This window comes from Lagopus leucura, unplaced genomic scaffold, assembly GCF_019238085.1.
Source record: "Lagopus leucura isolate 7727_CA_CO unplaced genomic scaffold, USGS_WTPT01 59932-0_obj-0_obj, whole genome shotgun sequence".
NCBI classification, from domain to species: Eukaryota; Metazoa; Chordata; class Aves; order Galliformes; family Phasianidae; genus Lagopus; species Lagopus leucura.
Genome location: NW_024966132.1, coordinates 26451 through 54264, shown reverse-complemented (window position 1 = coordinate 54264; position 27814 = coordinate 26451). Strand labels below are relative to the sequence as shown.

The 27814-nt window shown below is 59.8% G+C and overlaps 2 protein-coding genes across 2 annotated transcripts; one reads left to right on the top strand and one right to left on the bottom strand.

Moving 5' to 3' along the window:
- The first annotated feature begins 1914 nt into the window (after positions 1-1914).
- LOC122192423 (spectrin beta chain, erythrocytic-like) lies at positions 1915-19829 on the top strand. Its single transcript, XM_042892958.1, is given in 36 exon segments — positions 1915-2001; positions 2697-2865; positions 2948-3099; positions 3870-4043; positions 4129-4220; positions 4303-4383; positions 4465-4580; positions 4757-4869; positions 4960-5147; positions 5223-5340; positions 6117-6275; positions 6350-6652; positions 6948-7098; positions 7683-8550; positions 8929-9066; positions 9136-9895; positions 10306-10508; positions 10586-10676; positions 10751-10897; positions 10978-11241; positions 11319-11525; positions 11613-11702; positions 11788-12057; positions 12891-13021; positions 13242-13446; positions 13843-14462; positions 14965-15103; positions 15173-15257; positions 15343-15539; positions 15616-15713; positions 15987-16065; positions 17772-17911; positions 17978-18151; positions 18329-18371; positions 19200-19297; positions 19299-19829. Coding segments are annotated over 36 exon segments (6993 nt in total). The 5' UTR covers positions 1915-1929; the 3' UTR covers positions 19357-19829.
- LOC122192424 (pleckstrin homology domain-containing family G member 3-like) lies at positions 19803-27788 on the bottom strand. The gene is made up of 15 exons (XM_042892959.1): positions 27722-27788; positions 25986-26213; positions 25815-25915; positions 25658-25727; positions 25529-25575; positions 25281-25431; positions 24416-24733; positions 23474-23566; positions 23309-23395; positions 23155-23202; positions 22666-22762; positions 22504-22578; positions 22381-22421; positions 22120-22299; positions 19803-22022 (listed from the first exon to the last, which is right to left on the bottom strand). Exons 2-15 carry the CDS (start codon positions 26202-26204, stop codon positions 20361-20363), a joined length of 3189 nt encoding a protein of 1062 aa, XP_042748893.1. The 5' UTR covers positions 26205-26213; positions 27722-27788; the 3' UTR covers positions 19803-20360.
- Between the last annotated feature and the right edge of the window lie 26 nt (positions 27789-27814).

Below are 27814 nucleotides of genomic sequence, written 5' to 3'. Positions count from 1 at the left end.
CATCTAACTTTGAGTGGGCCCCTAGGGCTAGTTAGGGGTCCCTCGGGCTAGTTAGGGGCACCCAGCGCTAAATGGGGGCACCCAGCTCTCACCTGAGGGAACCTAAGGCCAATGTGTGTCGGTCACAGCTAAGTGGGGAGTCACCCATGGTTAACTGGGGGCACCCAGGACAAAGTGGGGTCACCCAGCACCAACTGGGGGCACTTAGCACTCCCAAGGCTATTGGGGGGCAACACTAACTGAGGGGTTCACCTAAGACTAATTAGGGGCACCCAGCAGTACTTAGGAGCACCCAGTGCTAAGTGAGGGGATAACCAATGCTATAGAGGGGGGACATCCAGTGCTAACTGGGGGGAATCATAGGATTAACTGGGACTCCCCAGCCATATGGGTAAGTAGGGCCAACTGGGGGCAGCCAGCACTAACTGGGAGACACACAAAGCTATTGGGGGCTCACTTCGTCCTAACTGGGAGAACCCTAGGACCGGCTGGGGTCACCCATCACTAACTGGGAATGCTCCTCACCCCGCTTCCTCCCCTTTCCCCCCGCCCCGCTCCACCCTGCCGGCGCTCCCGGTACCGGCGGCGCTGGCCGGGGGGGGGCCGCTGTGCTGCATTGCGGGGCGGCACCGCGTCCCCGCCCGCCTCCGCCCGGCCCTGGGGGGGAGCGGGGCTATCGGGGCGGGCAGCGCCGGGCCCCGGGCAGGAATGTCCCTGCGCGCTCCGATAATGGTATTTATAGCGCGGCGCCCGGCGGCTCCGCTCCCCCCGCCCCGCTCCGCGCCCGCACTCGCCGCCCTTCGCCCTCCCGCAACCGCCGCCGCCCCGCGCAGGTGAGTGCGGCACCGGGGGGCGGGGGGACGACTGAGGGGGCGGTGGGGATGGACGTCCCCGAGCGCCCTGGGGACACCCAACGGGGGGTAGGGTTCCGCTCGGTGTCCTTGGGGGAGGATGCAGCCATGGGGTGCCCCGATGTGGGGCGTCCCGATGCGGGGTGCCCCAGTGTAGGGTGTTCCAGCGTGGGGTGCTGCCATTTGAGGTGCCCCGATCGGGGTGTCCCAATCCTTTGGGTTCGGTTTCGCTCAGAGTGGGGTGTTTTTCTCCATGCTCGCCGCTGCTATGCTGGGTTCAGTGCCACAGTGAACAGCCCCACTGTGGGATGTTGCTGCGGAGTTTTGGGGTCTCATATGGGTCTACTGGGTTGTGGGTGCCCCCCGCTCTAGAGAGAGAGCAGGGCTGAGCCCAGGCCTATTTATAGCTGGCAATGCACGCAGCGTGGCAGCACGTGTGTGTGCCACCGGCGGGCGACTGCAGGGACAGCGGGACAGGGACAGGCATTGTGGGGCCCCGGGGAGCTGTGCCGTGCCGTGCCATACCGTGCCGTGCCATGCCATTCTGTGCCATGCCATGCCATTCTGTGCCGTGCCATGCTGTGCCACTGATGGACACAGTGCCAACCCTCCTTCCACAGCAGTGCTCTGAACCCACTTTGGTCATGGAGATTTGGGGTGACGCTGAGTGTTGGCACCCCATAGATTCACTCTTTTGGGGTGAATGGGGATCCCATACGCTGCTGTTCTCCTGTACCCCTGTCCGGGATACCCACAGAGTGCGGCAGGGGCTCAGGGCACCAAGCAGCGGGATCACCGGGCACAGTGTGGGCACTGTGGTGGCAGCTCAATGCCAGCCCTGGGAAGTGCTGATTCACGGCACCGAGCAGCAGACTGGGAAGGCAGCAGGGGGCAAGTGGGATGCCCTACACTGTGACCCTACTGGGCTCTGTGTTTTCCTGGTGGTGGCAGAGGCAGATTTGAAGGGTCGGCGCTCCCTACGCTGTCAGTGTGCACTGGCGGCACGTTAGGGGCCTTGCCAGCATTGGGGAGGAGCAGGAGGATGCTGGCTGCCCGCTGGCATGGCAGATGCAGAGGCATGGCACTGCTCAGCAGCACGTGTGGGAGGGTTCCCACCTATGGGATTCCCCACGGTTGGAGTGTTTTTGAGGTACTGTCTGGCACGGTGCTAGGATGCTGTGTGCTCTGCTCCTGCATGCTCTGCATGTACACCCCTCCCTAGCCTCGCTCACACATGCACCACTAAGATTAGGGTACAGCACAGCACCCAGCCCAGCCTGGCTGGCCCCGATAACCCCCCCTGCACGCAGGTTTTTTCCCCCCAAAACCTTCACAGCCCTTGGGGTCGCCCCATGGGGGACACCTCAGTGTGCCATACAGGTGCTGAGTCCCAACTGGGCAAACCCCGTAGCACAAAGAAGGTGTGAGGATTTTGGGTGCTGGAGGTGACAGCCCCCAGCCTGGCTCCTCACACCCTTCAGGGGCCCCAGGGCGGCCTGCAGCTGCTGGCAGCATTTTTAGATACCGGCCGGTCCTATCTGTGGCTCAAATGTCCCTGAGGGCGGTCGTCCCCTCCCCGTCCCCCCTGAACCAGCAGCTGTTGCCTGCTGTCTGCCTAAAGCCCCTCCGGCGCAGGCGTGGGTCAGTGCCAGTCCCTTTGGGTGCCACCCATGGATGCTGTGGGACCCATATGGGGTGACAGCCGTGGGGAGCACCCAAACACCTGGGAGCAACGCTAAATCCCGCTGAGCTGATTAAGCGGCAGGTCTTAGCTGCAAATCCTACAGCACAGCGGGGCGGTCATGCCTGTGCCCGCATCACCCAACGAGGGTCCTCTCCCCGTAGCCGCCGGCCACACAGCCGCGGGACACCGGGACCATGACCTCCGAGAATGACTATGACCATCTGGAGCTGCAGCAGTCCTACAGCCACTGGGATGCCTCCGACGATGAGTTGGACAACGACAACAGTTCAGCGCGACTCTTTGAGCGCTCCCGCATCAAAGCGCTGGCAGGTATGGGGCTGGGTTTGGATCGCTGGAGTCCCTGACACTATGAGTTGGAGATGGTGTCACTGTGGTTGCTCCCCTGTTGCAGATGAGCGGGAGGCAGTGCAGAAGAAGACTTTCACCAAGTGGGTGAACCTGCACTTGGCTTGCGTCACCTGCCGCATCTCCGACCTCTACTTGGACCTCCGGGACGGGCGGATGCTCATCAAACTGCTGGAGGTGCTGTCCAAAGAGATGCTGGTATGAGCGTCCTCCTGATAGAAACCCTGGGGTCCATCCTGTGCCATCTCATGCCCTGCTGTGCTGTGATGTGCCATGCTGTGCTGTTGCATAGCTGCGCCATGCCTTCTCAACCCATGCTGTTCCATCCCATACCATCACGTGCCATGACATCCCATGCTGTGTGTGCAGTCTCATTCCGTGTTATGCTGTGCCATGCCATCCCATCCCATGCCGTTCCATACCACAGTGATCTGTTTCCTCCTGTGCTGTCTCACGCCATTCCACTCTATCACATCCCATGCCATCCCATCCTGTGTCCTCTGGTGCCATCTCACTCTATGACATACCATGCTATGCCATGCCATGCCATGCTGTCCTATGCTATACCTTTCCCTGCCATCCCATACCTTGTGCCATTCCATGCCCTTCCATGCCATCTCATCCTATGCCATGCCATCCTATGCCATACCATGTTCTTCCATACTATCCCGTGTTGTTCTACGCTGTATAATCCCATGCCATGCCATCCTTTGCTATCCCATCTTATGCTGTACCATGCCATCCTATGCCATGCCAGCCCATGCCGTGCCATCTCATGCCTCATCATTCCATACCAGTGTTACATTCCCTGCTGTACTATCGCCCCGTGCCATCCTGAGCCATAGCATGCCATGCTAAGCCACCCCTTGTACTGTGCCATGACTGCTGGGCATGGCAGTGGGGGTCCCTGGGCAGGGCAGGGCATGCCAGGCAGTGAGGGCAGGACACTGAGTGCTATTGTGCCCCAGCCCAAGCCCACCAAGGGCCGGATGCGCATCCACTGCCTGGAGAATGTGGATAAGGCACTGCAGTTCCTGAAGGAGAAGCAGGTGCACCTGGAGAACATGGGCTCCCATGACATTGTGGACGGCAACCACCGCCTCATCCTTGGCCTCATCTGGACCATCATCCTCCGCTTCCAGGTACCATGGGCAGGTGGCGCCCACAGACTCAGTGCCCCAGCAGGAGCCATATTCCGCCATCTTGGGTTGTCAATCTGTCCCACAGGTGCAAGATGTCATCAAGGAGATGAAGGAGGGTCCAGAAACACGTTCGCCCAGGGACGCGCTGCTGCTCTGGTGCCAAATGAAGACAGCAGGGTAGGTGGAGGTGGAGTCCGTGGCCTTGGGGCCCAGGGGTGCACAGAGGGTGATGGTGACCCCTTTGTTGTCTTCGCCGTAGCTATCCTCACGTGAATGTCACCAACTTCACCTCCAGCTGGAAGGACGGACTGGCCTTCAACGCCCTCATCCACAAGCACAGGTTCATGGCACAGCCGCTGGCATAGGTACAGTGTCAGTGGTATCAGCTGTGTCAACATGTCTCTGTGCTCTCTGTCCCCAGGCCTGAGCTGTTTGACTTCAAAACTCTGACCAAGTCCAATGCCCGGCACAATCTGGAGCATGCCTTCAGCGTGGCCGAGCGGCACCTGGGCATCACCCCGCTCCTTGACCCTGAAGGTGAGTCCCCCTGCCTCATTTTCCCCCCCCCTTGGGACATACCCATGGAGGGATAGAAGTGGAACAACCCCAGAGGTGGCTCTGCGTGGGATGTGAATGTGGGGACCCATCAACACCGTGGGATGGTGGCACCCCATTGTGCTGGTTGGGGCTGACACCTCTCTGCCACTGCACAGATGTGTTCACGGAGAACCCCGATGAGAAGTCCATCATCACCTATGTGGTGGCCTTCTACCATTACTTCTCCGAGATGAAGAAACTGGAGGTGAAGGGCAGGAGGCTGGGCAAGGTCAGAATGGTGATGAATTGGGATGGCATGGCATGGCATGGCACTGGAGAGTGCCGGGATGCCCCGTGCTCACCTCTGGCTGTGCCATAGGTCATTGAGCATGCCAAGGAGACCAAGCGGATGATCGAGGGCTATGGGGGCTTGGCCTCCAACCTGCTCACCTGGATCGAGCAGACCATCGTCTCCCTCAACAGCCGCAGCTTCGCTAACTCACTGGCTGGTGTGCAGCACCAGCTGCAGGCCTTCAGCACCTACCGCACGGTGGAGAAGCCACCCAAGTAAGCATTTCTCCCACACCTCCTGCCCGTGTTGAGCACCTGTGGATGCCACAGGCTGAGCTCTCGCTGGCTCAGGTTTCAGGAGAAGGGCAACCTGGAGGTGCTGCTCTTCACCATCCAGTCTCGGATGCGAGCCAACAACCAGCGTGTCTACACACCACAAGAGGGGCGTCTGGTCTGTGACATCAACCGGGTATGGATGCACATGGTGTATTGGGTCCACTGCGGGGTAATTTAGGCCCTTGAGTCTGGTTGTGTCCACCTTGGGGTAGGTTGGGTTCCTCTCGGCATGTGTGAACTTCAGGTAGTTTCGGTCTGTCTGAGCGCATTTCAGATCTTGGGGTAGATAGGGTCTGTGTTGGAGCAGTTCAGGTCTTGTGGCATTTGGGCTTGGTCTTGGGGCATATTGTGTCCATTCTGGAGCATTTTCAGTCCATCCTATAGCATTTAGGCTCTTGGGCCAGGTGAGGTCCACCCTGTTGCAGGTTGTGTCCATCCTGGGTGTTTGTGCACCTGGGTCAAGTTGGGTCCACCCTGGGGCATTTTGGGTCCATGTTGGGGCAGGTTGGATCCATATTGGAGTTGTCCAGGTCCTGGGGAATTTGGGCTTCATCTTGAAACAGTGTGGGCCCATCTTGGGGCAGGTTAGGTTCATCTTGGAGCCAATTCTTAATTAAGAACTTGGGTCATTTGAATTTCCTCCTGGAGCAGGTGGAGTTGAAGTTGGGTCTACCTTTGGGGCATTTAAGGTCTTGGGGCACTTGGGCTTCATCCTAAGGTGGATTGGGTCCATCTTGTGTTGGATTAAGTCCATCAGTGCAGTGCAGTGTGGATCCATCTAGGAGCAGATTGTGTTTCCGCATCGATATTCCCCCACCCTTGTGGCACACTGGGACTCACCAGCAGAGCAAGGCATGGCCAGTGGGACGCGGAACATGTGTCCCACCACCCAACTCTGCCTTTTCCCAGGCATGGGAGAAGCTGGAGAAAGCGGAGCACGAGCGGGAGTTGGCGCTGCGCAATGAGCTCATCCGGCAGGAGAAGCTGGAGCAGCTGGCACGGCGCTTTGACCGCAAAGCAGCCATGCGGGAGGCCTGGCTGAGTGAGAACCAACGCCTGGTGGCACAGGTGGGGCCAGCAAGCACCACTGTGGGGATTGGGGCACCCCGACATTGCCTCACTGCTGGCTTTGCTCCCAGCAGGATAACTTTGGCCAAGACCTGACAGCAGTGGAGGCAGCCAAGAAGAAACACGAGGCCATTGAGACAGACACAGCTGCCTACATGGAACGGGTGCAGGCCATCGATGCAGTGGCGAAGGAGCTGGAGAGGGAGGGCTACCACGACATCAAACGCATCAGGGGGCGCAAGGACAACATCCTGAGGCTCTGGGAGCAGCTCCAGGAGCTGCTGCGCAACCGGCGCCAGCGCCTCGAGATGAACCTCACCCTTCAGCACCTCTTTCAGGAGATGCTGCACAGCATCAACTGGATGGATGAGGTCAAGGTGAGCTGCAGGTGGATGCAAGAGATTCAGAGTCAGCATGAGTATGGTACCTTGGTCCCACCACACAGGGGATCAGTGGGGCTTCTTGGGGAGTCAGAGGTGGTTATGGGGTGTTTGGGTTCTGGAGAAAGATGTGGTGCTTGGAGTGTGCAGCTACCAGCCCCACATTATGCCAGGAAGTGTTGGGTGCAGGAGATGCATCCATGGTTGGGTGAATGCATCACAGAGATAATTTTGGTGCTGGAGTGCTCACCACCTGCTCGTAGTCTGCAATTGACCTCCAGGTATATCACAGGTGCAGCTGGCCTCGTCTGAATCTGGGAAGCACCTCCTTGAGGTGGAGGAGCTTCTGGAGACCCACCGGCTGCTGGAAGGTGACATGGCACTGCAGGCAGAGAAGGTGCGGGCCATCAGTGCTGCTGCCCTCCGATTTGCTGATGCTGAGGGTAGGTGTGCTCCAAGGAGTTGGGAGTGCTCCAGGGGTTGGATGCTCCAAAGTTTTGGGGGTTCCAAGGGTTGGACACTCTGTGGGTTGGGTGCATCAGGGTTGGGTTTCCTGAGGGTTTCTAAGGGTTGGGTTCTCCAAAGGTTGGATGCTCCGAGGGTCTCCAGTGGTTGGGTGCTCTAAGTGTTGGATTTTCTAAGGGTGGGTGCTCCAATGATTGGGAACTTCAAGGATCTCTAATGGTTGGATGCTCCAATGGTTTGGCATTCAAAGGGAGGGTGCTCAAGGGTTTGGGTCCCCCAGAGGTCGGGTTGCTCCAGAGGTGGGTGCTCCAAGTGTGTCTACTGATTGGGCACTCCAAGGGGTGGGCAGTCAAAGGGTTGAGTTCTCCAAGGGTGGGTACTCCAGTTTTTGGGTGTTCCAAGGTTCTTCAGTTTTTGAGTGTACCAATAGTTGAGTCCTCTAAAGGTGGTGTTGCTCCAGAGGTGCATGCACAAGTGTCTTCGGGGTTGAGTGAACCAGGATGCTTCCTGCAGCACACCTTAGGAGCCCCACTAATGCATGCCCCTGCTGCTCCCTGGCCAGGCTACCGTCCCTGTGACCCCAGAGTGATCCGAGACCGTGTGAACCACCTGGAGATGTGCCGGCAGGAGCTGCAGGCACTGGCGGCGAGGCGTAAAGCCCTGCTGGAGCAGTCCCGGGCTGTCTGGCAGTGTCTGCAGGAGCTGGACGAGGCAGAGAGCTGGATCAAGGAACAGGAGCAGATCTACTCAGCGCTGGACTACGGCAAAGACCTGGCAGGTGTGCTGCTGCTGCGACGTCGTCACACTGCACTGGAGGCTGAGCTGGAGGCACAGGGAGCCCGACTGGAGAAGGCGCTGGTGATGGCTGAGCAGCTGGCAGCAGCAGGGCGTGATGCTGGGCGGCTGCGGGACCGGGCAGCTGCCGTGCGGGTACTATGGGACCAGCTGCAGGAGCTGGTGACCTTCCGCCGCCGTGGGCTGCGGGAGGCCGAGGGCTTCTTCCAGTTCCAGGCAGAGGCTGAAGAACTGGCAGAGGTTCTGGCGGAGGCTCGGCAGCAAGCGGCCAGCGAGGAGCTGGGTCACGATGAAGTCCACACGCAGGCACTGCTGCGGGAGCACCAGGAGCTGCTGGAGGAGCTGGCGGCTGCCCAGCATCTCCTGGAGCGCTTGGGTCACCAAGCAGAGGGCTTCCCACCAGAGCTGCGGGCTGGCCCCGAGGCGCACAACCGCCTGGCAGCATTGCAGGAGCTGCACCACGAGGTGAGCACGCTGGCCAAGACGCGTGGCCGAAGGCTGCAGGATGCCCTCAACCTCTACACTGTTTTTGGAGAGAGTGAAGCCTGCCAGCTCTGGATGGGCGCCAAGGAGCGGTGGCTGGAGAAGCTGGAGGTGCCCAACACGCTGGAGGAGCTGGATGTGGTGAAGCACAGGTAGGGTATGGATGAGCTGCCATTTGCTATCATGAGCTCTGGCCAGTTCTCAGCCTGGTGCCGTGAGTTCTCTCTGGTATTCAGCCCAGTGTCAAGAGATGTGGCCAGTTCTCAGCCTGGTGTCATGAGTGCTAGCCAGTTCTCAGCTTGATGTCACGAGGTCTGACCAATTCTCATCCCAGTGCCATGAGCTCTGGCAAGTTCTCAGCCTAGTGCCATGAGATTTGGTCAATTCATAGCCCAATGTCACAAGCTCTGAGCAGTCCGCAGCACAGTGTCACAGTCTGCAGCCAGTTCTCAGCCCCACGCAATGAGCTCTGGCTAGTTCTTGGTACAGTGTCACAAGATGCAGCCCGTTCTCAGCCTGACTTCCCACAGGCTGGATGGGCTGGAGCAGAAAATGGCTGGCGTGGCTTCTCAAATTGATGCTGTCAACCGCTCAGCTGACGGTCTGCTGGAGAGCGGCCACCCACACAGCCCTCAGGTCCGGCAGTGCCAGCAGCAGCTCAATGAGAGGTAGGTCCTGGAGCAGCAAGGGCACCTCACCCCACCGTGCCCCCCACCTTGACCCTCTTGGCCATGCAGGTGGGACCATTTTCGGGAGCTGGTGTCCCAGCGGCGTGCAGCAGTGGGCTCGGCGCTCAACCTGCTCAGCTTCCAACTGGAGTGTGAGGAGACGCGCGCCTGGCTGCTGAGCAAGACGCGGGTGGTGGAGTCCACGAGGGAGCTTGGCCATGACCTGGCTGGCGTCCTGGCCACCCAGCGCAAGCTGTACGGCATCGAGCGTGAGCTGACAGCGGCCGAGAGCCGCCTGGATGCCCTGCGTCCGCAAGCCACCCTCCTGGCCCAGGAGCACCCTGAGTTGGCCGAGGACACGGCAAGGCGGCTGGCAGGGGCGCAGGATGCCATGGACGGGCTGCAGGGTGCCCTGCGGGATCGAGCGGCTGCGCTGGGAGAAGTGGGGCAGCTGCAGAGTTTCCTGCAGGACCTGGATGACTTCCAAGCGTGGCTCTTCAGGGCACAGAAAGCCGTGGCAGCCACTGAAGAGGTGCCGATTTCGGTGGGTGAGGCAGAAGAGCTGCTGCGGAAGCATGCGGCTGCCCGTGAGGATGCCGAGGGGCACGCAGCTGCCTTCACGGCACTGCTGGAGGCAGGCAAGCGGGTGACAAGCAATCAGGAGGACCCTGAGTATGAGCAGCTGCGGGAGCGGCTGCGGGGTGTGGAGGCAGGCTGGGGAGCCCTGCACAAGATGTGGGATGCCCGGCAGCGCTTCCTTGCCCAGTGCTTGGGCTTCCAGGAGTTCCTGCGCGATGCCAAACAGGCTGAGATTCTCCTCACCAATCAGGTAGGTGTGGGACGTGGGGATGTGTGGTAGAGAGCACCCAGGGCACAGCTGTGCCATGCTCTTGCAGTTAGGTTTGTGTGCTTGAGATTGGATCCACACTCAAGGCATGGTTGTGCCGTGCACGTAAGGTGGGGTCCATGTGATGGAGAGCGCTCAGATTGTGCCATGCTGTTGGGCTTGGATCCGTGCAGCAGAGAGCACCCACAGCATGGTTGTGCCATGCATTTGGGGTTGGGTTCAAGCAGTGGAAAGCATCCAGGGTGTGATTGTGCCATGCTCTTGAGATTGGGTCCATGCTCTTGGGGTTGGGTCCTTGCAATGGAGAGCCCCAATGGGCACGGTGTCCCTCCCCATCACAGGGGAGGACTGATGGAGCCCTGATAAGATGCTGAGCCCCCTGTGCCCTCTAGGAATACACGCTGGCCCACCTGGAGTTACCCCCCACACTGGAGGGTTCCACAGCTGCCCTGCGCCGTTTTGAGGATTTCCGTGCCTCCATGGAGAGCAGCGCTGAAAAAGTCCCTAGTGTGGTGACCAGTGGCTCCAAGCTCGTGGCAGAGGGAAATATCTTCTCTGAGAAGATTAGCGAGAAGAACCAGGCCCTGCAGGAGCGGTGAGTGGGTGAGGGGCCAATGGGCAGCACTGTGGTGTGGCAGTGGGGTGATGTCTGTGCTTGTGTCCCCATGCCAGGCACAAGGCGAATGTGGCCAAGGCAGAGGAAGCAGCGGGCTTGCTGCAGGACAACCACAAGCTGCAGAGCTTCCTGCAGAGCTGCCGAGAGGTGGGTGAGCAGCACGGTTGGTGGCACAGTGGAGTGCCCATGACCGAGCCATGACACACTCACCCTGCCTGCAGCTCACTGCTTGGGTGGATGAGAAGATGCTAACGGTGCAGGATGCATCCTATGGAGATGCACGTGGTCTGCATGGCAAGTGGCAGAAGCACCAAGCCTTTATGGCAGAGCTGGCAGCCAATGAGGCATGGCTGGAGAAGATCAAAGTGGTGAGTCCCGGTGAGGTGAGATGGCTATATGCCATGGCCTGGGGATGTGGTGCTCACTGAGCTCATCACTGTGCCAATAGGAGGGCATGGAGCTGGCAAGCTGCAAACCACAGTACGGTGCAGTGGTGGGCCGGCGGCTGGACGAGCTGCAGGCGCTGTGGAATGGGCTACACAGCGCTGCCACAGAGAAGGGCCAGCAGCTCTTTGAGGCCAACCGCACTGAGCTGTACGCCCAGAGCTACAGTGATCTGGAGCGCTGGCTGGGGCAGGTAGAAGGCGAGCTGCACAGCACGGAGCGTGCCAAGGACCTCACCGGGGCCAACTTACTGCTCAAGAAGCTGACGGTGCGTGGCATGGGGATGGGGTGTTCTGGCATGAGGAATGACGTCAGGCATGGGACCTGATGGTGTTCCCCTCCCAGCGGCTGGAGGAGCAGGTGGCGGCACGACAGGAGGAGCTGGTGGAGCTGAAAGCACCACTTGCTGGGGTCACACCAGAGCCTGATGGGCAGGAGGAGAAGCTCCAGCAGCGATTCCTTGACCTGCTGAAGCCTCTGGAGAAGAAGAGGAAGGAGCTGGAAACTTCCAAGGCGATGTACCAGCTAGGGAGGGACCTGGAGGACGAGATGGTGAGCACCATGGTGGCAGTGGGGGCTGCAGGGCTGGGGCTGCAGGGCTAGGGGCATACATTGCTGAGCAGATGCTCTTGTCCTCAGTTATGGGTGCAGGAGAGGATGCTATGGGCCAGGTCAACCGAGCACGGCACCAACCTCCAGAGCGTGCAGCGTTTGGCCAAGAGGAATGAGGTGAGTATGCTGCCATGGCACCCACTGTCCTACCCAGGGAGGTGCGGTACCACACACAGCCCGTAAGACCCTGACCCCACTGCAGACTCTTCAGAAGGAGCTGCAAGGCCATGCCCCCCGCCTGGCCGAGGTGCTGGAACGTGGTGAGGCAGCTGCTGAAGGATCCTGCCCAGAGCTGGCGGAGAGGGCACGGGAGTTGCGGGCACAGTGGGAGGCGCTGAGGGAAGAAGTGGCTGCTCGACAGCAGAGGCTGCGGGAGGCCAGCGAGGCCCAACAGTACTACCTGGATGCTGGCGAGGCTGAGATGTGGGTCAGCGAGCAGGAGCTTTTCATGGGAGATGAGGAGAAGCCGAAGGTGAGGGTGGCTCTGCATTGTTTGCCAGTGTCTTCTGTGGACTCCGTGCCATGCAGTGTCCTACATGCCGTCCTGTGTTGTTATGCCCCATCCCATGCCATATTGTCCCATGCTGTGCCAGGACATGCCATCTTGTGGCGTGTGTCATTGTGTGCCATCTATCCGTCCCCTGTCAGTACATGCCATCCCATGCCGTGCTATACTGTCCACACCTTGCCATGCCATCCCACACCATGCTATGCCATTACACAATATCCTGTACCGTGAGATGACTCTAGAGTCATGTCATGCCATGCTGTGCCATCATTTGCAGTCTTATGGAATATCATGCTGTGCTACTGCGTGCTGTCCCATGTACTGCCATGAGTGGCACACTATGCCATGCCATCACACATCATCCCATGCCACACCATCACCATGTTGTTACAGGTCATCTTGTGCCATCAGAAGTCATCCCATGCCATGCTATGCCTTGCCATGTCATAGCATCCAATGCCATTATATGCCTTTTCATGCCATGCCATGGCATCCTATACCATGCAATTACACTATCCAACCCCATGCTGTGTGTGCCTTTACACACTAACACATGCCATGATATGCCATCCCATCCCAACACGCAGTATCCTATCACATGCCATCATGTGCCGTTACATTGCATTCCGTGCCATCCATTGCATACCACACCGTGCCATGATGAGCCCACCATTGCTTCCTTCTGCACTGGAGGGAGGTGGAACAATTCCGCAGGGTGGGCACTAGGGTTGAACCCTGGTCACCATCTCTTGGCCATGCCATATATTGACTTTTCGTTGGTGCCCTTCCTGCTGCAGGACGAGGAAAGTGGTTTGGTGATGCTGAAGAGACACGTGAGGCAGCAACGCTCCATTGAGGACTATGGGCAGACCATCAAGGAGCTGGCGGGGAGGGCTCAGCAGCTGCTCTCTGCTGGCCACCCTGAGGGGTAAGTGTAACCATCCATGTCCCCATCCTGAGGACAGCCCCATGGCTGCAGTGCCCGGATGAGATGGCACTTCAGTGACACTCACTGACCTGAGTGGTAGCAGTGGAGGGATGTGGGGAGCCCATCTGTGGGGGGTCCTTCTGAAAAAAAGGCCTGAGACATGGCAAGACCAGCAGGTTTGGGTGCAAACTGAGATGTCTGTGTGCCTGGGGCCACGCAGGGAGCAGATCATCCGGCTGCAGGGCCAGGTGGACAAGTATTACGCGGGGCTGAAGGAGGCGGCCGAGGAGCGCCGGCGGCGCTTGGAGAACATGTGCCACCTCTTCCAGCTGAAGCGTGAGGTGGAGGACCTGGAGCAGTGGATTGCTGAGCGTGATGTGGCAGCCTCCTCCCAGGAGCTGGGGCAGGACCTGGACCATGTCACGGTGAGCCCACTGGCATGTGCATGGTGGTGGAGGTGGTGATGAAGATAAAAAAGGTGATGGTGGTGATGGAGGTAGAGTCAGCGATGGTGGTGGTGGTGATGGAGATTGTAGAGGAGATGGTGATTAAAGTGATGGTGATAGGGAAGATGGAGACAGCAGTGGAGATGGAGCTGAACATGGAGTTGGAATTGGAGATGGTGATGGTGGTGAGATGCTGAGATGGTGAGATGGTGATGGTAGTGAGATGGTGGTGGAGATAGAGATGATGATGGAGATGTTAGTGGTGATGGAGATGATGGTGATGATTGCATCGGAGAGGGTAGTGATGGTGATGATGGAGATGATGACAGTGGGTCATTTTTGGGTGGTGAACCCATCTTTTCTTTCCCACCTCAGATGCTGAGGGATAAGTTTCGGGAGTTTGCACGGGAAACAGGCAACGTAGGACAGGAACGTGTGGACCAGGTCAACCTGGCCATCGAGGACCTCATCGATGCGGGGCACGCTGAGGCTGCCACCATAGCTGAGTGGAAAGACGGTCTGAATGAGAGCTGGGCTGACCTGCTGGAGCTGATTGACACACGCATGCAATTGCTGGCCACCTCCTATGATCTGCACAAGTACTTCTATGATGGCTCTGAGCTGCTGGCCCTCATTGCTGCCCGCCACCAGGAGCTGCCCCAGGACCTGGGTGATGACTCAGGTTCAGTGGAGGCTTTCCATCGCATGCACAGCGCCTTTGAGCGTGACCTCCAGCTGCTGGAGGGGCAGGTGCAGCAGTTTCGAGAGGTGGCAGCTCGCCTGCAGACTGCCTATGCTGGGGAGAAGGCAGTCAGCATCCAGCAGCAGGAGCAGGAGGTGGCACGGGCGCTGCAGGCACTGCTGGAAGCATGCAGCGGACGCCGGGCGCAGCTGGTGGACACAGCCGACAAGTTCCGCTTCTTCAGCATGGCGCGTGACCTGCTCTCCTGGATGGAGAACACTGTGCGGCAGATCCAGACGCAGGAGAAACCCAGGTAGGTGCAGATGGGTGGGGGGTCCCACTTCCCTGCTCACCAGTAGGGCACAACCTCAACATCTCCATCAACTCTCAGCACCACCATTTCCAACATCTCCGTCCTCCATCTCCGTCTCTTCTCCCAAATCTCTTCCCCCTACATATCTGTCCTCTGACGTCTCCATGCACAACATCTCTAGCCCCCACCTCCATCCCTTGACGTGTCTATCTCCATCCCACAACATCTTCATTCCCCACTGTCTCCATCCAACCATCTCCAACCTCCTATACCTCCATCCCCAACATCTCCGCTCCTCTTCTCCATCCCCTCAAATCTTTGACCCACAAAATCTATGTTTCCCAACACTGTCACTCCCAACAGCTCCATCCTCAACACTTCCATCCCCTTGACGTTCTGTATCCCCAGCATCTCCATGCCTCATATTTCCATCCCCCTGACATCTCCATATCCCTGACAATTCCATATCCTCAACAACTCCATTCCCAACCTCTCCCCCCAGGGACGTTTCCTCGGTGGAGCTGCTCATGAAGTACCACCAAGGCATCCATGCTGAGATAGATGCCCGTGACAAGAGCTTTGCTGCCTGCATTGAACTAGGCAAGAAGCTGCTGCAGCGCAAACACCGGGAGTCACCTGAGGTGGGTAACAGCCCCTCGGGGTGGGGAGACAGTAGGAAAGGACCTCCTCATGATAGCCACCCCTTGCAGATCAAAGCAAAGCTGATGGAGCTGCTGGACAGGAGGAAGGCCATGATGGAGATGTGGCAGCAGCGGTGGGACCGGCTGCAGCTGTGTGAGTGCAGTGATGGGGTTTGGGTCAGCTGTGCGGTTTTTGGGGTCCCCCTGCTGGGGGGCTGAATGCTGTCCCTTTCCCGCAGTGCTGGAGGTGTGCCAGTTCTCCCGGGATGCCTCAGTGGCTGAGTCGTGGCTGATGGCACAGGAGCCATACCTGGCCAGCAGCGACTATGGGCAGACGGTGGATGCGGTGGAGAAGCTGCTGAAACGACACGAAGCCTTTGAGAAGTCCACAGCCACGTGGGAGGAGCGCATCGCTGCCCTGAGGAAGCTGACGACGGTGAGCTGGTGGCCCTTTGGGTGGCAAGAGGACATGGCTGGATTCCCACTGATTTCCATATCCTCTTCCCTGGCAGCTGGAGCTCATGGGTGGGCGGACACTGCAGGAGAAGGATGTGGTGCATGACACTGCTCCTGAACATCATCTGGATCTGGATGCGGAGCTGCAGGCAGGGTAAGGGGGTGTAGTTCTCATGTCTCTAAATGACAGCACCTTCCCTTGAAGCAGGGAATTTTTAGCAATACACCTTTTCTGAGCAAAAGCCATGCAAGCAAAGCAGCTGACCCACAGCACTGCTCCTTTCTGGGGCTTTTAATTCTCGTAAGAAAGCACAAAAGCCCCAGGTTCATGCCCCTGACTCACAAATCCACTGCTATACTGATTTTGGGGGTTTCCTCTATTCCCACCTCCATCCTTTGGGATGCTGAGCACCATCTCCATCTGCAGGTCTGAAGAGGAGGAGGAGAAGAGGAAGGGAGTGATCCCTCAGGAAATCTCTCCACCTGCTGTCGATGGACCCCAGCCGGTCAGTTCTGCCTTTTAGCTTTCTCCTTCCCCAGAACCAGGGACCCCATGGCCCCACCATGCCAACTGCTGCCCCTGGACATGTCCCTGCAGATATCCCTTGGTCCCTGTCCCTTTATGCTCTCCCTCCCATCCTGCAGCAGGAACAGACACAACCCGTACCTCCAGCCCTTTGGCTGTTGCTTGCATTGAATTGAATAAATTTTGAATGACCCCAAATCATCAGGCAGGCACAAGGGCAGTACCTTTGCCAGAGTGCGTCCCATGGATGGGAGCCCAGGGGGGGGCTCAGGGTGGTTGGCAGACGCTGGCACCCATGGGTGCACAGGGCAGAGACAGAGCCAAACACTCTGGAGCAGACAGATCCCTACTGGCATTTGTCCCAGGAGTAACCCCCAAGTCACAGAGACACTGCATGGCCACCACCACATGGCACCCAGCTGTTCAAGCTGGCTCTGTCCTGGCTTGGAAGGGACAACTGGCTTCTTGGGGACAAGGGCACGTGGTGATGGTGCTCCTGGTTGGATGTGCCTGTGTTGGTTCCCTCCTTTGTGTCCTTGGAGCATGGTCACCCCAAGGGGATATCGCCCCATGGGCATCATCACCTCAAGGGACATCACTGATCTGCAAGGCATTGACTACCCTGCAAGGCATCGTCACCCCATAAGGATGTCACCCTATGAGGCATCATCGATGCCTGGAGGTATCACCAACCTCTGGGGATTACCCTGCAAGATGTCATCGCCCTGTGCTGCATCGTCACTCCATGTCACTCTATGGGACATTGTAACCCCATGGGGGCGTCACCCTGGAAGACATCACCCTATGGAGCATCATCACCCCAAGGGGCATCATAACCCCATGGGGACATCACCCTATTGGACATCATCACCCCAAAAGTCATTGTCACCCCACAAGGCACTGCCACCCTCTGGCATTGTCACCCTCTGTGCTGCCACTTCATGCTTGCTGCCACTCTCTCTGCTCCTTGCTGCCTGCTTGGGGACAGGAGTTGCTTTCTGATTGTTCTGCCTGCTTGGGGACAACAAACCCTACTGCCTCTCCTGCCCACTTGGGAACATCTGGCTCTCTGGGGACATCTTCTGGCTCCTTGGGGACAAGATCACTTCTGGGGACAGGGATCCCCAAGTTTCTATTGGGGGACAAGATTACTTCTGCTGCTTGGGAAGAACTTCTATCTCCTTGGGAACAGGGTCTGCCTGATTTGGGACAAGACTGCTTCCTGCAAGCTTGGGGACACTAAGCTTGTCCTCCCTGGGGACAGTCACCTGGGGGCAGCCTCCTGTATCCTGTTCCCTTTGGTGGGACACGCCACAGGCACTCCCCGTGGCTCACTGCTGCCATCTCCAGCAAAGGCCTGAGACCACCACCACGTGAAGGATACGATTGCCATGCTCCGGATCCAACCATGCTTCTTCCCAAAGCCTCACCCTGAGCATTTCATCCACCGCGTGTCACTGTCCCCAAGCACTGGCACCATATTCAGAGGTCCCATGCCGTGGTGGCTCCCAATGGCTGCCAGCTCCCATGCGTCACCAAGTGTGGGGTGGCCATTCCCAACATTGGTACCTGTGTTTCACGTGTCCCCAGTGGGGATGGCACAATGGGGAGGTCCCATGGGAGGTGGCTTCCTGGGAGGTGACAGCAGTGGGGGTGGGCAGTGACGTGGCTGTTGCTTTGCAACAGCTGATAGTGCCCGAGGAGGAGCCCATAGCACCACGGGAAGAGGTAGCCACATTGCCTGCCCAGCCTGCCCACGTTCAGCTGGAGGGCTACCTGGGCCGCAAGCACGACCTGGAGGCGGCCACCAAGCGTGCATCCAACAGGTAGGCACAGCACAGTGGCCACCCATGGCTGCGGAGGTGGTCCAGTTGTGACAGAGCTGCCCACAGGTCGTGGAGCACGCGGTACTGCGTGCTGCGGGGTGAGGAGCTTGCCTTCTTCAAGGATGCCAAAAGCCGGGCACTGGGGGTGCCCTGCCAGGGTGAGGAGCCCCTGGGGCTGCGCAACGCACGCTGCCAGGTGGCTGCTGGCTACAAGAAGAAGAAGCACGTCTTTGCGCTCAGGTATGGTCTGATGTGGTTATGGCATGGAGCTGCATGGTTATGGCATGGAGCTGCATGGTTATGGCAATATACAGCACGGTTGTGGCACTGTACGGCATGGTTGTGTCATGGCATGGCATTGGCGCGGTGAGCCACAGGGTGGCAGATGTCTCACCACCAGCTGTGCTCTGCCCCCAGGCTCAGCAATGGCAGCGAGTGGCTCTTCCATGGCAAGGATGAGGTGAGGGGTGTCCTGGGGGCATTGGGTGGCCAACAGGATGTTGGGGTGGCCAAGGGGACAAAGAATGGGGTGGCCAGGGGACATTGAGGTGGCCAGAGGTGCCCAAGCAAGTAAAGGTTCTCCACAGTGGTGCATGGGGGGCTGGAGGGTGGCCAGAGGGATCTTGGCATGACCAGCAGCACCTAAGGGTACCTTAGGGTGGCCAAAGGGGTATGCAGAGGTGACCTGTGATACCCAAGGGGACGTAAGGGCAGCCATGGGACATTGGTGTAGCCAACGGTACTCAAGGGGACAAAAGATGGTTAGTAACATCCAGGGGAATATTGTGTTGGCTAGTGGTAGCCAGAGGGCATTGGGGTGATCAGAGGTGTATAGAGGTACATAGTGCTGCTCAGAGAGACATAGGGCAGCTGTGGGATGTGAGCAGGGTGAGAGGTGTGCAGAGGAATATGCTGGGGCAATGGGTGACACAGGTAGGCCATGGGACATGAGGGTGGCTGGAGGGGCCCAAATCGATAAGGGCTGGCCAGTGGTGCCTAGGGGATGCTGGGGTAACCAGAGGTGCCCGAGTGGGACTTGGTGGTGTTCACTGATGCCTAGTGGGACATAAAGTGACCATGGGACATTGATTAGAAATACCCAAGAGGGACACGGTGGTACCCAGGGGGACATAGCATGGCCACGGGACATTGGGGTGAGCAGAGGTGCCCAGCAGGGACACTAGTGGCTGGTGACGCCCAGGGGACACTGGGTGTCTTGGCGCTCCCGGGTCAAGCCGTGGGGCGACCCCCAGGGCCATGGGGTGCCAACAGCCCCATGCCCCTCCAGGAGGAGATGCAGACGTGGCTGCAGGGGCTGCACATGGCCATCACCTCCTGTCAGAACCTGCCGGCCAAGGCGCGCAGCCTGCCCCCACCCCACGCCCCCCCCTGAGCCCCGACGGGACAAGGAGAAGCGCTTCAGCTTCTTCCCCAAGAAGAAATAACAAGGGGGGGGGGGCAGCCCAGCACGTACGCAAGTGCGCACGTGTATATATATATATATATTTATAGATATTTATATTTATATATATACACACATCTCCATGCTTCAGGGCATGCACGCACCTCAGTGGAGGTGCACGCACAGATACGCACACGTGTGTGCTCACATCCCCCACCCCCCTGGGGAACACACCTGTGTGTGTTTGCACTCGCGTGGCCCCGCATGCATGCACATGCACCCACTCCACGTGGGCACATCCTGGCCCCCCACCCCCTTTTCTAAGCCATAAGCCCTCCCACCCCCCCCTCCTACCAGCGTGCCCTCAGCCCCATGGGCACCAACCAAAGAGCACGAAGAGCACGACCTCCCCAAATGCTTGGCCCCTTGCTGTGGGTGGGGGGCACCACTCATCTCTGGGGGGAGTGTGCGGGCAGGGAGAACTTTGGGTTTGGTTTGGGTTTTTTTTGTAATAAAGATGTCAAAGCAAGGTGGCCCAGGGCTGTGCAATGTGAGGGCCCCTCCGGGAAGTAGGGTGGGGGACCATGGTCTCTTTCATGTATTGGTGGCCTATGGGGTGATTCCTCTCCTGATGGTCCACGAGGTCCCCCTTATCCTGGGGAAACAAAAGGTTCATGGAGTCCCACTGCTGCTGGTGGTAGGGAGTCCCAGTTCCTGGTGGTCAAGGGACATCCCAATCCCCAGTGGTCCATCATGGGGTGCTCTATCTCCTAAGCAAGCTGGGTTCCATTGTATGCCCCTTCATGGGGTCCATTGGGTACAACTTCTCCCAAGTCAGCTGGGTACCCTTTGGTCTGAGTGAGCTGAGGAGAAGGGTTGTCTGTGGGATGTCCCATCTGCTGATGGTGCAAGGTGCCTTCAGTCTCCTGGTGGTGCATAGGATGCCCCATCTTCCAGTGGTCTACGGGGTGCTCCATCACCCAGGGGTTCATAGACTGTCCCATCTCCTGGTGGTCCGTGGGCTGCCCCATCTCCTGGCCGCCCTCCCTAGCTGGCAGTGTCGAGGGTCTGAAACTTCTGCCGCAGGTCCCTGACGAGGCCGTGCCGGGGGGGCTCAGGTGCCTCAGCCTGGCCTTGGGCACAGCGCTGCCGGTACTCCTCGGAGGCCTGGTAAGCCTTGCAGCGCTCCACCACTGCCTTCAGGCAGATCTTCTCCCGGGTGGTGGGGGAGCGGATCTGCACATAGGCTGGGGGCTCAGCAGCGATGGTGGGGGGCAACCGCTCCAACACCAGCACCCGCTGCCCCCCGGGGCCCAGAGGTGCCTGCGCCGTCACCCACAGCCCCGCAGCATGCTGGTGCTCATTGCCGCGTGGCACTTTTGGGGTCCCAGTGCCTGCCTCAGCGCTGCGGCTGCGGCCCCCACCCTGCTGCTCTTTGGCTGCTGGTCTCCCCCCACGCTCTGGCCCCTCAGGCGCAGAGCGGCTGCGCGTCACCGGTGGGGGCCGTGGGGCTCCAAAACGGGCACACAGCTCCCGGACATCTGGCCAGGAGAAGGCTTCGGCAGTGCCACTGGGGCTGGGTGGGCTGCGTGGGGCTGGGATGGTGATGCCATCCCTGGGTGACACCGGCAGCTTTGGTACACCTGGAGTGGAAGGAGCAGGGTGAGAGCTGGATGGCAGTAGCGGGACGATGCCTGCGGTCCCCCGTCGCATCCCACCCGGTTCTGGGGTGTGAGAGGCATTGTCCCCCGGTGCAATGATGGCACGGCGTCGACTCTTGATGCGCAGGCTGTATTGGCGCGCCAGCTGGTACACCCTGCTGGTGAGACGTCGAGGGGGAGCCCCTAGAGCCAGCACCTCTGGGGGAGGCACCTCCTCTTCCTCCAGGATGAGCAGAGGTTCTGCGGGAGGCTCGGGCAGCCCATTCTCTCGGCACACAGGAGGTGACACTCCTCCATCCGGCTCCGGTGACACTTGGGGACTTGCTGGTTCCAGTGACGTTTTGGGGCTCACTGGTTCTGGGGAGCTTCTGGGGCTCCCTGGCTCCAGGAGGACTTTGGGGCTCACTGGCTCCGTGGGAGTTTTGGGGCTGCCTGGCTCCAGAGGAGGCCAGCTGTTGATCCTGGACACCGAGTTCCTCACCAGTCCTTTGGGGATGTAGGAGAGGCTCTCACGGCGCCGGATGCTGAAACCAGCGTCCTGGTGCTCCGCATGCTCGTAGTAACTGCGGATCTTACGCAGCAGCAGCCGGTCCTGGGTGGAGAGCAGCGAGCGGCGCCGGCAGCCCTGGGGGGAGCCTGGGGAGGGCAGGGGGCTGCAGGACTCCATGTTTTCTTGTGGAGGGGTCACCCCATCAAGGCTGAGGGTGCTGCCGCTGCGTCCATCCAGCACCATGCTGCCACGGCGTGACATGCTGCTGCCAAAGCGCTCAGCAATGACGCTAGCCTGGTCCAGCACGGAGGGGGGCAGGATGCTGCCACTCCCATGGCCTTCCTCCTCCTCCTCTTCCTCCTCCTCCTCGCTGCTGAGAGCCCGTGGGTCCTCCCCGGTGCCTGTCTCTGGGTGCTGCTCCTCCTCGTCAGGCAGCCCCGCTGGTGGGAGGGATCCCGATGGAGAGGGGGAAGTGGGGGTCCCCAGCCCCTCATGTTCCCCGTGGCATGGAGGGGACACAGGGGTGGCAGTGGCCTCATGGTGCTGCTCACAGGTCTCCTGCAAGAAGAAAGGTTGAGGGAGCTGCAGCAGTGAGGATCACAACACTTGCAGTGTGCTCCTTAAGTGATGTGGGCCATCCCAAGGGTGAGGATACCTGCTCCTCCTGGGGCTTCTCTCCCATGTCCCCATTCTCGTCCCTGTCCCCATCCTCGTGGCTGTCCTTGTGCAAAGGCTCCTCTTCTTCCTCTTCCTCCTCCACGACATCCTCAGCCCAGCTCCTAGGGGGCTGGAGGGGTTCCCCAGCATCCAGGAGGGTCCCCTCACTGCCTGCATGCTGGGTGGTGGGGAGGGAGGCAAGGGCTCAGCACCTACTTGGTGCTGCCAAGGGGGGCAGTCCCCCACCACCCAGCTTTACCTTCATCCTTCCCAGCTGCTGCAGGATCTGCTTGGCGGGCTCTGTGGGGACACACAGTAGTGTCACGGAGCTGCAGTGGCACTGTCCCCAAGTCCCCCACCCATCCCCAATCCCCATCCGCACCTGACTGCCTGCGCCCCACATGCCCCTGCAGTCGGTCCGGCAGCGTCTCAGCACGGTCACGACACTGGAAGGGCTCTGGTGGGTCGGAAAGCATTTGGGGAAGATACACAGATCAGCACAGTGCTATCACCACAAGGGCTATGGGGACATGGGGACACTCACCAGACTGCCGCCGGCCATGGCGTGGTGGCTCTAAGGGTTGGCAGGAGTGGCTCCGGGGCAGGTGCTCAGGGCTGCAGCGGGGCAGGCGGGGGGGGGTCTGCATGGACAGCAGAGTGATGAGGGGGGTGTGAGAACAGTGGGGGGCAAGGGGACAGCAGGTGACATGGGGATAGTGGGGAATGACTGGCACATGGGGGCAATGAGGGGCAAAAGAATATGGGGTCAATAGGGGATAAGAGGACAACGGCAGATGTGGAGACGGTGAGGGACATGGGGATGATGGGGACAAGAGGTCAGTGGGGATGATAAGAAACATAACGACAGTGGGGAACATGGAAATAATGGTAGACAATGGTGACAGTGCAGATATGGGGTCAGTGGGGGGACAGTGGTGGACAAGGAGACAGTGGGGACAATGGTGGGCATGGGGACAAGGAGGATGATGGGAAATGATGGGGGACAGCGAGAGACAAGGGGACAACGGGGGACATAGGAGCACTCACAGAACAGGTCCATCTCCAGGATGGCCTCCTTGGCCTGGTGGGGGGAGAAGCCATGGGTCAATCGGTGGCAGAAGGTGGCACCGCAGGATGTCCCCACCACCAAGACATAAATGGGGTGACACGAGGGTGTGTGCCCTCACCTTCTGTGGCACAATGGCGTGATGGTTCTCCAGGATGAGCCGCTTGATGTGGTGTGTCCATACCCGCTTCTCCTCTGCGCTCTTAGCCTGGGGTGGGGGCAACGGCAGCATTAGGTGGGAAGGGAGTCCCACCACCCCCCACCCCATATGCCCCATGTCCCCTACCTGCAGGGCATACTGCTGCTTGATGTGCTTGTAGTGTGCCACGCTGAAGCACAGCGAGTCCCGCGTGCTCTCAATCAGCATCAGCGAGGCGCACTGCGGAGAAAGTGTCAACAACACTGTGTCCACCTCCATGCCCTCAATGCCCACCCTAGAACCTCCATACTCACTCCGGGACTCCTGTGCCCCCCCCTTGAACCCCACTGCCCCCACTCAGGACCTCAGCATCCACTCCTTGAACTTACTGCCCACCTCCGTGCCACCCATACATGCCACCAGGACCTCAGTGTCCACCTCTGGGACCTCACTGCCCACATCCATGGGATACCTGTGCCCCCTCTACGCCCACTGCTTGAACCCACTGCCCATTCCGAGACACCCATATCTACTCCCATACCCCCACTGCTCACCCCTTGGAACTGTTCCCAATCCAAGAATCCTCATGATCCCCCCGTGCTCTCAGTGTCCACACCTGGGACCACATTACCAACCTCCAGGACCCCATAACCCACCCTTGGACCACAGTTCCAAACCCTGGCACCCTTGTGCCCACCCCCACACCCCCAGTGCTCATCCCTTGCAATCCATTGCTCACTACCAAGGCCCCTGTGCCCACCTCCTGGATGCTCTACACCCACTCCTTGGAGCCCACTTCCCAACCCTGGAACCCACGGTCACCCCCAGGAACCCCATGCCTATCCTAGACCCCCATAATCCCACTGGGACCCTGTTCCCACCCCCTGGACTCCTACACCCACCCCCATGACCCCTACACCTACTGCCAGGACCTGTGCCCAGCCTTGGACCCCACTGCCCACCTCTGGGACTCCTTCCCCACCCTTTGTGCCCACCCCTCAGAGCCAATTCCCAACCCTGGGACCTGTGCTCAAACTTTGTACCACTTTGCCCACCCCCAAGTCCCCCAGACTGGCTGCGGACACGCACTGGGATGTGGCTCTTGTAGACATAGTGGTCCCCACGGCGCTTGGTGATGAGGAGCAGCTTGTCGAAGAGGAAGACAGCACGCTCACTGCGGGCACGCTGCGCACGGAAGGAGCCTTCCAGTACCAGCTCTCCATAGGTGGTGAGGTCGGGGCCCTTCCACTGCAGCAGCAAGGACTGGATCTCCTGCTGCCGGATGGCATGCTCATGCTTGCGCTTCATGTCGTTGATGTACCAGGCCACACAGGTCATGGTGTCGATGGCCTCCACCACCACCTCATAGTCATCACCCGACTTGTGCTCAAAGTGCTTAGCGATCTCCTGCAGGAATGTGGTGGGTACACACGTCATGGGAATGCACCCTTGTTGTGTCACGGACACGTGCTATACCAAGTGCCCAGACCATCAAAGGTGCCCATCTTGAATCATGGAGGTGTACTGTGCCATCATGGATATGTGCCCAGGCTGCATCAAGGAGACGTGCCACACCAAGTGCCCAGACCAACAAAATATGCCCATGTTGTGCCATGGACACGTGCCACATCAAGTCCAAGTGCCACGGTCACGTGCCATGGAGATGTGCCATGTCAAGCACCCATGGAATCAAAGCGTGCCAAAGTTGTGCCATGGAGACATGCCACAATGAGCATGCCATGTCCCACACTGTGCCAGATGCCTGTGCCATGCCATGAACTCCCATCACACAGTGTGCCAGTGAAAATGAGCCACGATGGGTCTGGCTGTGCCACGAGGATGGGCCATGCCAGGTGCTCCAGCCATGCCCCACACGTTGCCAAAAGCCATGCTACGTGCTCCCAGCACACCAGGTACCTGTGCCGTGCCCAGTACCCGCGCCACATGTGCTCACCTGGAGCAGCAGGTGGTATTTGAGGATCCTCTGCACCGGCTTCAACAGGTAGGCACCCAGTGGGAGCACATGCCGCATCTCCTCCTGGCACTCACGGAAAAAACGTGCCTGCTGCTTGCTCCTCATGCACTCACTTAACGTTGCCACTGAGCTGCAGAGCGCAGAGAGGGCTCAGCCCCATGGCACCCAATCCCATAGCACCCAGCCCCCACAGCATCCAACCCCATTGACCTCGAGCACCCACTCACTTGGGGTAGTTGTTGCAGTACTGCGTGTAGATGTCAAACTCTTGGCTCTGCGGGCAGTGGGAATGTGGTGAGAGCTGGGCGCTACGTCCCCATTCCCACACATCCCCCTGCATCCCCCCGTTCCCTTACCCGCGTCACGAAGCAGACAGCCACGGCCACTGGGTCACAGGCACAGCTCTCCAGGCTCTGCAGCAGATTGCTGGGTGCAGAGAACAGCAGGTGACCATAGGGGTGACCGGAGCATTCCCCTTATGGCAGGTGTTGGTGCCACCATGGTGCCACTCACCTGCTGAGCTCATAGATGTCTTCAATGTTCCCAAAGAGTGCGCTGACCTGCTCCGGCCGCAGCGGCGGCTCTTGAGCATCAATGATCTTCCCCAGGTAGCCCTACAGGGACACTCAGTGGCACCAAGTGACCAGACTTTGTACCATGATGCCCACCCTGCAGCTCGCTCACCTCCACGATGCCACGCAGGTCACGGGCGTAGGTGCGCTCCGACTCCACAATCTCCAGCAGCACACGCTGTAGGTACGAGGGCTCCTCGCCTCGCCGGCACAGCCACCCCACTGGTGCCGCATTGTTGTTGCTGTTGCCCAACCAGGACTCCTTGCCATCACCCGATGCCTCCTCCTCCATGCCGGGATCTGGACCCGCACCGAGGGTGGGCACCGGCATCCCCAGGCTCTGTGGGTGAAGGACAAGGTCACAGCGGGGTTGACCTGATGGCTGGTGCTCACCACCCCTCTACCATGGGGAACCCTGCTCCATGTCACCATGTCCCATTGGATACTACCAAAGCCACCGTAGCACCCAAAGCCCAAACACGAAGGAGGAAGGCTGCCGAAATACTGATGACAAGGGGCAACCCAGGATTGACCTGATGGCCAGTGCTCTCCATGCCACCACTCCATGTCACTGCCTGTTGCTCTCCAGTGCCAGCAGTCCACCCAAAACCCAAACACTGAGCAGGAAGATTGCTGAAATGGTGACGGGGCGGGGACAACGGGAACAACGGCAACGACACTAGGGAAAGGCTGGACGGTGACCTTCAGCCACGTCCACGTGCCGGTGTCGAGGTCCTCCCCCCAGGCACCGGAACGGGCGCAAAACGGGACTCGAACCGGTCCGGCCGGTTCCCTCGACTCCTCCCGTGCCGCATGGCCGCGTTCCACCATCGCCCTCAGATCAGTGCCCCCCGGGAGGGCACGGCCGTGGGGCAGCCGTCCTCGCAGGCGGTTTGGGGCTCTCCGACCCACAGCTCCGCTCGCCCCACGGCCACCATAATCCGCTCAACTCCGGGATTACGGCGCGGGGCCGACGTCACGGGGCGGGGGGGTGATGCCGTGCCCCCCTTCCCGCTGCTGCCAAAGCCTCCGCCGGGGGATTTAACTCTGACCTCAGACCCCCGACCGTCCGGGTGCCCCCACCCCCTCAGCGCCCCGCAGATGAAGAAACTGAGGCAGCGGGGAAATTCTGCGTGGGGAACGAGTTGCCAGGCCCGCAGCCCGTCGGAGGCTGGCTGGAGCCATATAAGGGCAGGCGCTTCACCAATTCCCTGCTTTTTTTGTCCTGGATTCCGGCGGCCTCACGGCCGCGGAGCAGTGCCGGGGTGACGCCATGGGGTTGGGGTCCCGACGGCCGTCCCAAACGCACGCGCTCCCTCCTGGATCCTGCCCCACCTCTTTGGGCGTCCCACAGCTTCCTGCCCCGCAGCGACCCCCAGGACCCGTGGCCTCTCGCCCCGCAGGAACACACAGTCCCCAGCCCCACCAGGACCCACAACACTGCGCAGCCCGTGACCCGCAGACCTCAGCCCCATCGGGACCCACAGTTCCCAGGCCCCATCGGATCCCCGGTTCCTACCCCACGGGACCCTAATCCCATTGTAACCCTCAGTCCCCAGACCCATAGGCACCCACAGCGCTGGGAACCTCAGGACCCACAGACCCACAGGGGTCCGCGATCCCCAGCTCCACTAGGACCCACGGCACAGGAAACCCCACGACCCACAGGCCGCAGACCCATAGAAAACCCCGGCTCCAGCCCCACGGGGACCCTCGGCTCCTGCCCTACCGGTCACACAGCCCCACAAGGAGCCCCAGATTCAGCCACCCGCAGCTCTACGCGCCCCAGCCCCTCATCACCCCACGGCTGCCGCCCCATAGAGCCCTCCCCCTCCCGCGCTCACTCACTCCCAGTACTCCGCTGCCGCCCCGTCCCGGCCGTTCCTGCAGGAAGCAGCGGGCGAGCCCGGAGGGCGTGGTCTCAACTCACGGTCACGCCCG

What these genes read in the sequence shown, in the direction of transcription:
- LOC122192424 (XM_042892959.1), bottom strand. Translation starts at nt 26,204, where the DNA reads ATGCCGGTGCCCACCCTCGGTGCGGGTCCAGATCCCGGCATGGAGGAG. An exon ending in TGTTCTGTGAGTGCTCCTAT is followed by an intron (nt 22,763 to 23,154) that starts GTCCCCCGTTGT and finishes CTGTCCATGCAG; the next exon opens with ACCCCCCCCCGCCTGCCCCG. An exon ending in TGTGGGGCGCAGGCAGTCAG is followed by an intron (nt 22,422 to 22,503) that starts GTGCGGATGGGG and finishes GTGTCCCCACAG; the next exon opens with AGCCCGCCAAGCAGATCCTG.